Source organism: Syngnathus acus, chromosome 8 (assembly GCF_901709675.1).
Source record: "Syngnathus acus chromosome 8, fSynAcu1.2, whole genome shotgun sequence".
Classification (NCBI taxonomy): Eukaryota; Metazoa; Chordata; class Actinopteri; order Syngnathiformes; family Syngnathidae; genus Syngnathus; species Syngnathus acus.
Window position 1 is genome coordinate 5,740,073 of NC_051093.1, and position 12,822 is coordinate 5,752,894.

The 12,822-nt window shown below is 43.6% G+C and overlaps 1 protein-coding gene across 3 annotated transcripts; it reads right to left on the bottom strand.

The window, feature by feature from the left end:
* Nucleotides 1-6,434: 6,434 nt before the first annotated feature.
* neurod2 (neuronal differentiation 2) lies at nt 6,435-11,221 on the bottom strand. Of its 3 annotated transcripts, none has more exons than XM_037257090.1 (2): nt 11,127-11,221; nt 6,435-8,893 (listed from the first exon to the last, which is right to left on the bottom strand). In XM_037257090.1, the coding sequence occupies exon 2, from the start codon at nt 8,887-8,889 to the stop codon at nt 7,792-7,794; it is 1,098 nt and encodes a 365-aa protein (XP_037112985.1). In that variant the 5' UTR covers nt 8,890-8,893; nt 11,127-11,221; the 3' UTR covers nt 6,435-7,791. The 3 variants fall into 3 exon arrangements, with proteins under 3 accessions (XP_037112985.1, XP_037112984.1, XP_037112982.1); XM_037257089.1 differs by lacking the exon at nt 11,127-11,221 and adding an exon at nt 10,818-11,119; XM_037257087.1 differs by lacking the exon at nt 11,127-11,221 and adding an exon at nt 10,636-10,805.
* Nucleotides 11,222-12,822: the final 1,601 nt, after the last annotated feature.

Consider the following 12,822-nt stretch of genomic DNA (forward strand, 5'->3'; position numbering starts at 1 on the left):
ATCATTATTACTCTGTGTAGCATTTTGTGTCATAATATTTTCCCACGCAGGAGGAAATCGCATTATCACCACGCGTGGTGTAAATATTTTTTTTTCTGCTCATATTCTAAGCCGAAGGCTGCAAAAAAAAGCATCTTAATTTAATTACATTTGACAAAAATCACTCAAATTACTGCGTAACAGAATGCGCAACAGCTCGCGTCAACAACAAATGCAGCTGGGAATTAAATAAAAGAAACAATTTGAGAAGGACGTGGACAGAAATGCATAAAGCAAAGATTTATTGAAGCGCTCGACTTTGACTTTGAATGCATGATATCATAAATAACAGTGAGATTAAAAGTGTCAGAAAGTTTGCTTTGTAAACTTTTTTTTTTTTTTTTTTTAATAGACCCAAATACCAGCACCATGGCACAGCTGCTCCGCGGGGCCCAACGGGGCCTCGTAGCGTCGGGGCTCTCGCTAGCCTCGTCTCTCTCCTCCGTGTTCTCGGGTGAGAATTAGCCGGCTTTAGCGCTCGCCTCGCCTGCTAATCTCTTAATCTGCGGTGGTGAAGGAGGAGGAAGGCTTTACTTCTTCTTGGCACTCCAGGAACAAACACAACAATCCAGCAACAGCAAAAAAAAAAATACCACAAAGAAAAGTTTTTATTGAATGTTATTTCAAGCTTGAAGGGCCACGTTTGTTTTTCCCTTTATTCGTAAATAGTTTGTGATCTCACCTCATTCAACAAACTAGTCGAGATGGATTTAGATCAGGGGACATATTTTTCAATCGATTAACTAACCCTAACCCATTCGTAAAATGACCTGTTAAGAAAAATCTGGCTCCAACTTTTAACTCAAATTAAATTTTTGAAGAAACCACCGCGCCCAAGGAAGAACAACCAATCAGGGATGGAAAGCGTGACCCCCCACCCCAGCATCCTTCCGCAAACCTGCTTCCTTGGGCTTCAGTTGCTGAAACCATGGCGGAATATCCACCTCTGGTTAGTAACAACAGTTGAAGTTTACTTTAAATTCCGTATTGTAGTCGATTGAAGTTAAACAGGTTGAATGGAAGACCCTTGAAATGGCGAGAATCAAAATGGTGGGTGGAGCACGGCGAGTTTGAGCCTAGCACGGCGAGGGCCAACTAATGAATATCTAATGTGCGGCTGCACGGGAGCTCTTAATGCCCCCCTAATCCTCCCCAGCCCCGAGTGTCCTGAGCCTGTTAATCAGAACCCTTTAAACCTTTAATCTGTGGCACTCCAACACGCCGACCTGCCAGCGCCCCACCACACCACCCCGAAACCCGTCGAAGGTCTCCTCCTCTCTACTCCCCTCTTGACGCAGACACATGTGACATATTGAGCGCCTGCAGCCAGATTCTTCCCCATGAGCGGCATTCCAGAGCAGGCCGTCCCGCGGGACCCTCGGTAGCGCGCTTGGGGGGGGACTGGGTTAACTTGTTAATGCTAAAGTGTGCTGGGTCCTGATGATTGGATTTAGTCTCTGCTGCTACTTCAGGGGGGCAGGAAAATATGCCCAGTGATTGAAAAAAATATATTTTTGTATATTTTGGCTATAACATGGTGATATTCTCCAAATATTACGTTGAGAGGGAAAAAAAGGAATTACCATTTCCAACTCTTCTTTCAGTTTTTATTTTGTTTTATTTGTTATGTGCTCCTTTTTACCACACAAATTTGAGGAAGTTTGCAATTATGGTTGCTCACAAATTCTTTTTTTATAGCCCTAAAATTGAGGTTTGTGTCAATTCTAACACCCTTTCTCCACATATCTTGTTTTGTATCTTCTATTTTTTCTGCTTTTGTCCTCTCCTGGCTTTTATTTCTTCTTCTTTTTCTTCCTCCCCTTCTGCCTGCTGGTGAATATTTCATTGGCAGTGTGGGGCTGGTACATTAACCAGCGGTGCCAGTCGAGCTCCCTGCTTGTGGCTGTATAAAAATAAACACACTCTAGTTGTAATGAACAGATGTCACAGAATTTACCCCCACACCCCCTCAACCACTACCTCTACAGCCCCCCCCCCCCTTCATCACACACACATACACACTTGAACCTCCTCTCCCGTCTCTCCTCCTCTTCATCTCTGCTCAGGCATAAGGAAGGGCGCACACGCAGTTCACGCCTGGAAGAAAATACAGCAGAACCATTAAGGTCCAGTGATTTTTTTTCCCCCCCACATCGGGAATAATAGAAAAATCTGTGTGAACCTGTTTCATTAATATGGCTAATATAAAATTTGGCAAAAATATAATCACATAATAAATTGCAATCACAACATTGAGGGGGAAAAATGTGTGTTTTGCTGCACTTAATTGAAGGTTTATAATTAGCGTAACATCTATGCTAATTTTTGTTAGCCAGTGTTTCATTATGTGTTAGCATTAAGCAAGCACATTTTCTTGTGCTTGTTTTAGAATTTTGCTGAGCTAAAATCTTGTGTGATGTCACCCATTTTATTGCTATATCGCTGCAGTTGTTTTTACAAGTGACTTTCATGACATCCTCTCTGGTGCCCATTTTGATGCCACACGTGTGTGTGTGTGTGCTCGCACATGCCCGTCCATCCCCCTTGTCACCATCCCGCTCTTTTTTTTTTTCCCGCCATTGAGCGCATGCCAGTGTGGTGTGTTTGCTGGCTGACAGCAGCCAAGGAGAGACCATTGTTCTCCTCGTACCCAGAGACCCTCCCCTGCCAAGTCTGAGATGAGAAGCCCTCTCCAGTGCTAACTCCCTTGCAGTCGGGCATCACGCAGCAAAACACACACACTCACGCACACAAATGCGCGCCAGGTGGGAGGGTGATAGCATGCTAAAACTTGGTCAGATACATCGAGAGAGGTCTGTTAGGTACCCATGCTGCAAAAAAATAAGCCATGTCAAAAGGTCTGAGTGTATTTGCTACATTAAGAAGCCATGCAGTGTTTGGTGCGAAAAAACTCCCAAAAAGTTTTATCTATAGCATAATATGAATCCAGCTCTGCCCCCCCTGTCATATGGTGTTCCACAGGGTTCAACTGTGGGGCCCATCATATTTACTGCCCCTGTGTTCCACCTTAAGAAAGCATATTGGAGATATTTAGTGAGATCTATGTCCCACTGAGCTCTTTCATTAGGCCATTTTTGTCCTGTCTGGAGGAAATCAAGACCTGGATGGCACTGAATTTCTTGAATTTCAATAGCAAGAAAACAGATGTCATGTTGTTTGGTCCCAGTGGCCCTGTTGACTTGGCGCCAAGTGACAGGCAGGAAGTAAGACTAGAAAGTGACAGAGTAGGAAATGATTGAGATTTTAGAAAGTGCTAGTCACGAGTGGTAAGTGACCCTCAGAGCAGCGTTAGAGTACGGATGACCTATGACCCTTGCCGTCATGGAGAGACGACGTAGGCGGAGCGTAGGGTGTGGGTGGAGGGTGCTGATCAGTGGGGTGTGCTCAATGCCGTGTGACAGGTCCAGCTGGGAGAGCGCCCCCACCTCCTCCATCCCCCCAACGCTGCAAACTGGTCAATATGGAGGCCAATTACTGCTGCCCATGTGACCACGAGGGCATCAACCAAGCCTATCATAACGGACCCACGCACACACCATCTGTGCAGACTAGCAACCAAAGCCCGCCACACACACATGCACACACGCACACACACACTGCTCTCTCATCCAGTTGTGTCCCTGTGCATGCTCCTACTTAACCTCCTAAACTAAGGCCAGATGCCCCCACATTGCATTGACCCCACCCCCGTGTCACACTCACATGCCATGAGGATGAGGACGAGGATGAAGAGCTCGTTTAAAGGAGCGTCAAGAAGAAAGACTATTTTCATTCTCCTCGTGCATGCACATCTGCCAGATGTTGCCCCTCCTCCTCCCTGACATTCCTGGACACTCGCCAAAAAGACACCCTCCTCTTCCTGAGGTCTCTCCCCTGAGCAGGACCCGCAGCTCTTTATCTTCTTTTTCTTTTGAGAGTGGGCAAATATACAGATGTTGCGGAATTTCATCATCAATTTGCGCACTTTTTTTTTGCATTTCTTTGTGGGTTGTGTTTTTATTTTTGTTTCCTGACAAATTGCTAATCTGCACATACACAGTGGTGCCTTAAGCACTCTAAAAACAGCTGGGTCAGAAATGACCCATATTGGGTCAAAAAGGAACTGACCCAACTTTTGATTTTTGGGTTATTCTTTTATTTTATTGTTTTTATTTAGTCAGTATATTTTTGGGTTGTTTCGTGAGTCATTCATTCGACCCAATTTTTGTGATTCAATAAATAACCCAACATGTTGGGTCAGGTGAATAACTCACAAAACAACCCCAAATAAAAATCGATTTGTGTAAAAAAAAAAAAAAGAAGAGTAACATAACAAGACCCACAGTCACATATTCTTTATCCCCTGTGTAGAATGACTAATATCAGTGTTGTAATGATGAGCTGACCCATGTGACCAAAGTGGGCACACCAGAAAGAGCTACACAAATGGTTTCATTCTTTGCTATTTTATTAATTATATTTTTTTATGATTCATATTTTGGGATGCCTTTTACAGAACGAAATAAAGAAATTCACAGAACAACATACACACACACACACACACACACTAACTTGTATGTATTTATTTATTAATTATTGGGTCTTCTGGTGGCTAATTGGACTTCACACCATCGTACTTGTGACATTTTGCTCATGGCCATGTCGGACAAACACACTCTCAAGTTTGAGTGAGAAAAAGAGTGGGCCGGCTGCACGGTACATGATAATTTAAACAGCGAGATCACTCACACACGCACACGGTGTCACTGCAAGTTAAAGAAGAGTTTTTCACGCAAAAAAAAAAAAAGAAATGCACCCAAAATTTAATAAAACTTCCATGCTTGTGTAAGGTGGAAATATATTTTTTAAAAAGACCTGGAAACAAGACTTTAAGTCTGCAGTATGAAAATAAAAACGCGCGCTAATGAACAGATGCCCCCCCCCCCCAAAAAAAAAAAAAAATCAGAAAGGAGACATGGTGGACCCCCACTCCCAGCACTCCCACCTTGGCCCGCGAACCACTGCTGCTGCGGGTGAACATTAAGGGACTTGGCTCGATGTACTGCCTCGATCTAACACACGCGCACACGCACAGTGGACTGTGGAGGGAGCATCTCCCCACACAAATAAGACGGAGACGTGTACAAAGCAAGAATAAATCAACTTATAAAAAAGTTGACCACATTAAAAAATGATATGTATAACCTTTGCTTTTTTTTTTTTTTTATTTAACAGCGGCAACGATTGGAAAGAGCAGCATTGAAGTTTATGAATTCCTCCCAACCTCTCCGCCCCAAAAAAGGTAATTATCCATAAAGAATGTTGTAATTATATTGCGTTATGATTTATATTATAAATATAATAATATAAATAGAACGATATTTTTTGAAATATGTGTAAATAGGGCTTGTAATGAAAATTTCCGGGGTTAAAATGAAATGCAACATGTACAGAAAACGAAATAAAAATGCATCAAATAAAAATAGCATTTGATAATTTCAACATTTTTGTCATCTAATACCTAAAATGTAATCTATTTAAACAAGGTGAAAGTGTTGTGTTCATGGGACCGAAGCGGGCCTTTTAAGGCCGTGATTCCTCAATTCAATTCGCGGGTGGTCACTATAGAACGGGACTTTAATTTGATTTTTTTTTTTTTTTTTTTTTTGGCGGGTCGCATATGGATCCTGGGGCACCAGTCCAAACCCTGTCGAGATGGCAACCAATGCACCATTTTGTGGATTTCATACTGTGCTTGCGTGTGCTCATCCAGTAGGCGTTTATAAAAGCTACTGTTCTGTATTGTCCAGTGACGTTTATCTGAACTTGGAAATTATTATACATCAATTAAAATCCATTCCTAAATGTTATATTTCTAAAACGTGACGACTACTTCGTTTTGTAACTATCGTTGAAATTTAATAATTCCCATGAGAAAAAAAGTAGGCCTACACAAAATGGCGGATATTGACTAATAGCACAATATTAAATCGTATTAAATGCGGTTAAAATACATATAAAAAAAAACATCGTATGGAACGAAAGTGCTCCCGACAAATATACGGGCAGCTTACAAATGACCAAGTTGACCTTGAACGCATCACTGACCACGCTGTAAACCTCGCTGTAAAATGTCTGTGTAAAATATAGGACACGCTCACTCACTCACGCTTGTATTTTTAAATGACTATTTTGTCAAATCTCAAGATATCTGGCACCCGTGACGCCCTCGCTCACTTTTGGCGCCAAGTTACCTCGTGCAGGGAGGAGAAAAATGCCAACATGGGGGAAGGAGGATCTAGTGCGCCAATCATCTCATTAAAAATCCGGTCCAAATACATGAAGGATCAGATATGAGTGGGAAAGAAGAGAAATAAACCAAATTGCACAATTTCCCAGTTGATCATTTTATTGTAGTTTTTTTTCTTATGCCACACAGTTTGGTTGAATACAAAGTTGAAAGACTGGATGGAAAAATTAATCAGCATGGGGATCCCTTCGTTTCATTGACTATTCACATTAATTACAGGGTAAACACAATAATAAATAGACGTGCAGCAGCAATAATAAATAATTTGTTAAATAAATAAAAAAAAGTAAAAAGCAAGTAATGGGTCAGTTAAAGAGCAAGAGTAAAGGACAGATGGAAAACCGACAAAAAGCTTTTGTGTCTGCTTTTGCATAGATGCCAAACAACAGATTTCAGAGAAGGAAAGATAAAGACAGCCCTCAAAGCTGTTAGATAATTTAATAAAATAGAAATTGAAGGAAAATGAATAAACATCTGACACAACCTCCTGCAAATGTTCATATAGTACAGTGTACATTTTTACTCTGATTCTCCAGTGGCCAAAATAAAGAAAACAAGCACCAACACAAACGCAAAGTACATTTTTTTTCCTCTTTGAAATAGAGCTGCAACTATCTCTTATTTTTATAATCGATTAATTTGCTGGTTAATCGGTTATCTGGATTTTGAAAATGATTTTTTATAAATGTCTATGCATTCTTTGAAAAACAGGACATTACTTCAGATCGACAGTGGTAAAAATGCACACACGTTTATCATTCAGTTACTTGTTTGGTGTGTAACTTGTTTGGACTGAAAAAATGTTGATCTTATTTTCAAAATAAAAGCAAATGTCTTTATATTTAAAACAAAGATTGTGGACAATTACAATGTTAGAAAAAGTTAGGTGTACTAAAATTTTCAATGCAACAAAATTGAAGTTGGGTGAATGATTAAAAAAAATGTTTTTCCTGCATTTCACAGCAAAGATGTTTGCAGAACAATTTTCCCTTTTATTGTGCCCCAAAACTTAAAGATAAAAAAGGAAACTAAGCAAATTATTTTGGAGAAAAGAGTTTGATTGCTTTGTTGTGCTAACTATAGCATTGTTGCCATAAATGTAAAACAAATTTTAATTTGTCCCAAATTGTTTTTTGTTGTTGTTGTTTTTTTACAGCGTACAGACATAATATTTACTGTTGAGGCGCTATAATTCTGACGATTTGGACAATTTTTACACACAAAAAAAGGTATTTAAACGATGAATGATTTTATAATCTCGCGGATGAACGCTTGCACCTCTTTGAAAATCAAAGTGTAAAATACAACTCTGTGTGGAGTGGTGGCACATGTTTTCACGGCTCTCGTTTCCCTGACGATTGCAAACAACAAGAAATAAAAGTCAAATAAACAAAGCGTGAGAAAAGATTGTGGGCAGCAAGGGGGCGCTCTCTCGCTTGGGCTTAGTTGTGGAAAAAGGCGTTGAGTTCGTCGTAGGCGGGTGCGCGCTCGTGGTGCAAGTGCATGTCGTGGTAAGGCAGGACGTTTTCCGAGTGAATGCCACTGCGGGCCCCTGAAGAGCCGAACACCAAGTTGTGGGCGCCTCCGCCACCGGGCCTGGAACCGGGCAGACCCGAGTAGTGCATAGAGTAGTGGTACGCCTTGTCGTGGTCGGGCGACGCTGCGCCTTGGTGTTTGAGGGCAAAGTTCCCGTTGACGCAGAGCGGCGGGCTGAGGGGCCCCTCGTACTCGGGGCTGTTGTACTCCGGGGAACCACCCCCGCCGCCGCCGCCATAAGTCGAGTCGTATGCGGGGCAGTAGCCGTGCGAACCCAGCGGGTGCGAGTTCGAACCCTGGCGGCAATGCGGGCTGGACAACCTAGCGCACTGGTACGGGTACGAGTGCATGGAGAAGGAGCCCGAGCCGTAGCGCCCCCCCTCGGGACACTGCTGCTCCGTCAGGAAGTTTCGCGAGTTGAGCTGCAAGCAGCCGGCCACCAGGTTGGTGGTGGGCTGCGAAAGACCCTTGCACAGGGTTTGCACGTAGGCCACCAGGTCCGGCCGCTTGCCCGAGCGCAGGATCTCCGAAAGGGCCCAGATGTAGTTCTTGGCGAGGCGCAGAGTCTCGATTTTGGAGAGTTTCTGCGTCTTGGAGTAGCAGGGCACCACTTTGCGCAGGTTGTCCAGCGCTGAGTTGAGGTCGTGCATGCGCGTGCGCTCGCGGGCATTGGCCTTGACGCGGCGCATCTTGGAGCGCTCGATGCGGGCCGGCGTCATTTTGCGCTTCTTGGGGCCCCGCTTCTTGGGCCGCTCGCCCTCCGTGTCGTCGCCGTCGCACTCGTCGTCCTCGGCGCCGTCGTCATCCTCGTCATCGTCGTCATCCTCGCCGGCGTGCTCCGATTGGGTCCGGCTGCTGCCCCGTAGATCGGAGGAGGCGTCCATATTGTCCCGCGTGTCGCCGTCGTCGTCCTTGATCTTGTCGTCGTCGCTGTCGTCAGCCCACCCGGAATATTTCTGCACGTCGGGGAGCAGCGAGGGGTCGTTGAAAAGCCTCGTCAACATTTTGCTGCAGGGGGAGAAGAAAAAAGTACAACTCTGAATTCTAACGTCACCTTGAAGAGGTGAATCAATCGAATGGGCTGCAAGTGACGATTAATTAGATTTACTGTCGATTAATTGCAGATTAATCGTTTCATTTCTAATCAAATTCAGACAGTTTTGTAAACTCTTGTTGTCAAATATGGCAAATTCAATTTTCACAGCAAGACTTAAAATATTTTGTTGAGTTGCCCAACTTAAATATTTATCTGTATGTTGCTTTGAAATTTGAATACACCATTCAAGTAACACCAATCAAAAACATTGGAATTATATGTTCAGTCAAAGAGTGTTGCAAATATAATTCCGTATTTGTTTTAACACAATGGCCTCTGGTAGGAGTGGGTGCAAAGGGGGCGGGGGCACACTACAGGTCCCATGAGGGGGTGAGAAAGGAAGGGGGAGTCTGGGACGCCCACATCCACTGGCTGCATTCCAACACTATTCATATCCAACACATCTTGTCACGGGACGACAGAAGGACCCCCCCCCCCCCTCCCCCGCCAAAAATAAAAATCGTAAATCTAATTGGGTGTATTGCCTCTTGTGACTCTCAATATTACATTCATGCTGCAAAATCACATTATCGAATATAAATAGATTAAAAATAAAGGTTAATATAATAAGATTATAACAATGAGCAACGTTATATCATTGGAGTGCATGCTTTCATTTCTGTTCAGCTGTTTTAAATTTAATTTGGTGAATATTGAGAAATCTCAGATATAAAAATCGTGTGTTTTACATAAGATTTTAGGATTTTTAGATTTTGGTGTTACCTGTTTTGCCAATGGGGAAATATTGAAATTGAAGAGGTAACGTATAATGGCTCACATTAGTAAAAACATATCTATAAATGTGACATTTATACACTCCCTTTTAACATACAATATATATTTCACAAATATATAAATAGAAGAAATGAATAAAACCGTTGTTTTAAACATAAAACGGATCCATTTGACCTCAACGTTGCACAGGAAACGCATAAAATAAACAATAGCCTAATTGCCTCTTCAAAATGTATTTCATCGCTGCATTAATGAAAGACGGTCGAACACCTTCAGGTAATTATCGCTTAGATGTGTGTGCGTGTGTTTACGTGTGTATGAGTGTGTATGGGCACGCGCCAGGGGCAAAATCGACTTTTTAAAACCACACACTCGTGTTTTCTTTCGTCGCAGCAATTAGAGGCAAAAACAATTAACAAGCCAAGCATGCAAAAACATGAAATTGATTTCACCGCACTTGCAATCGGCGATGCACGCATGCGTACGCCTTCACAGATGGACATATAGTGTATAGCTTGTAGGGCTTTTAGGGCTCGTGAAATATATAAATGTTGGCCGTGGGCTGTGATTTAATGAAAGAGCCAGACGTGTGTGTTTACTTTAAAGAGGCGGGAGAACGATGCAAATAAAGTGTCAGGGAACAAATCTATAATATTTGCATTAACATCGTTAATTACGTTTGTATGACGGTTTGATTTATTTGCTTGTAATTGCAGCTTTAGAGCGCCCCCGGACAAACAAAAACATGATTTGTGTCCCCAAAAATTTTCTACGCAACATTGCATCTGTATTAATTCGATTTAACAGCGCTTGAAAACGGACGCTTAGAAATCGCCGATTAATCCATACGCGCGCTAGATGTTGATGTATACCAATTAATGCCAAAAATCTCCAAATTAATTTGAAAACATTTTCTTACCCGTCTACATGAATTATATTTGATGACATTACGGAAAAGTGGCGATTCAGCTAGTATCCATATCCACAAAAAACGCGCTACACGCACGCAGATTCATTCCAATTACCATCCAAAAAGGTGCGTTCGAGAGCAATCCGTAAATTGCAATATTGTCTCTTCCCCGCGCTCGCTTGCAAACTCACCTGCGTTCGAGCTCTTCTCGCGGGATGGGATGGGAGGGGTGGGGGCGAGGGGGTCCAGTAACCAAGAAAAAGAGGAGGGGGTGAGGTCCTTTTTTTTTTTTTTTTTTTTTTTTTTTTTAAACCACCATCGTCAGGGAGCGAAGCGGCACGGTTGTTCCGTGTCGGCGTGCAGGTGCGTACAGCGCGCTGGCTCTTCCTTCACTGGGTGCCTCGCCCCCCTCCTCCCGCTCCGCGAGAGAGGGTGAGCACGAGAAAGAGAGAGAATGGAGAGAGTGTAGCGTGTGAGAGAGAAGAGAAGAGGTTACATACCAACTATAAGGCTGCGATGCCAGCGCCCATATGGCTGCACGTCACCGGCAAGAGCCATCACATGAGGGGCCCGCTGATTGACATGAGCCCGCATTCGGAGGGATCTGGCCTCCCTGGAGGGGTGGAGCGAGAGGGATGGAGAGACATAGATAGAGAGCAAGAGAGAGAGAGGAGGAAGAGGAGGAGGAGGGCTTCGCCATCTGTCGCCACACTAGTGCGCACAAAGGCAGCAAAAAAAATACAGACAAGCAAATAAAATGGTGGTACACCAAAAATATTGGACCAGAACCTCCTTTAAAAAAAAAAAAAAAAAAGCACTTTATAATACAAGTCAGCTTTATTATTATGAATAGAATATGCATTGCATGGCTAACTGCATTAAGCAGATCACCCGCTATTAAATCATATTAACACAAGCGATTAATCAGTTTAGCGTCCGCATAAGACTGTAGGCGGCTTATCGTACAATTACATCAATTAAGTGGAGAAGGTGCAGCCTGCCACACTGCGGCCACTGGTGGGTGGAGGTGGGGGGGGGGGGCGAGAATGCATTAGAAGTGCATTAAGGCCGCCCTAGCAGAAGGCCTATTGTTTATTTATTTACCTAATTGGATCCAATGACGCTATGCCGGCGAGCGTGGCCTCAGTCGGCATTTTGTTCCGTTGACCCACTTGACGAAAAAACTGAGAGAAGCAGGGCAAAAGTATTGGGACGAGCGCCCTTTACTGTGAGTACCAAGGGGGTGGTATTTACAGTCAGTCCGCCATTTTGTGCTCTTCTGGGAATTTTTTTTTTTTTTTGGGGGGGTGGGTACTGGGAAATTGTGTTCTTCGACACCAAATTCTTATCCAATGGTAAATTGGCTCCAAAAGGGAAGCCACTGTGTACTTCAGTGGTCTTTTTGGCAGCCATTTTAGTTTTATCGGAAACTGCTTTTTAGTTAGTTACATTTTGTCATTTCAAAGACTTGCTGTGTTGACGTAAATATGCTGCAGGTGGTGTCTTCATCTGAGGGGGCGGTGCCCCGGCTGTCCCCGTCGCCTTTGGCGTGCCCGCTTTTTTGTCCGTCCCTGCACTGAGATCTCTATTTAGTGCACATTAGTGGAGTTAATGCGGGAGAAATGAGCTCCGTGACCGCTGCGTCCAATTTGGCTGGCGAAGAGTGTCACCACGCCGAGGAGAGGCGTTGATGGCGATACGGGCTTGTTGCGTTCTAGTGTGGGTCACCCCTGGGTGTATGCGTGCGTGTGTAAGCAGAGGACATGTTTGCATTCTTTGTGATGATGCTTGTTCACTAATGCGTCCATCCCTTTTGGGATGTGGGGATGTCAACCTGGAAGCACACCAGCGAGTCTCTAAGTGTGTGTGTTAGCGAGTGTGTGTTTGGATTCAGATGATGTAGATGTAAAAAATCATGCTTCGAACTCAACCGCTAATTTTCCGAAAATCCATATCGGCCGGGCCGCAAATTGGCAATGCCCTTGTTAAAGGAAGCAAATTTTTTAATAATAGTTAATCGCATTGATTAAGAGTTGTGAGGCCTCCGTGCCAGCCAAGTGTTGCCAAGTAGAGGATTGGCAGGAGGTGGTCCCCAACAGCCTTCAAGTCACCTTGCCAAAATGAATGCTGAATGTCTACAGCGCCACTTTAGCCAGCGTCAAACAAACAGTGGAGAAGCTGAAAGGCCAGTGCAGA

Bases quoted from the DNA above. Each gene is read 5' to 3' on its own strand.
- neurod2 (XM_037257087.1), bottom strand. From the start codon at position 10,664: ATGTCATCAAATATAATTCATGTAGACGG. The intron at 8,894-10,635 runs GTAAGAAAATGT...CTCCCCCTGCAG, and splicing joins AATATAATTCATGTAGACGG to CAAAATGTTGACGAGGCTTT.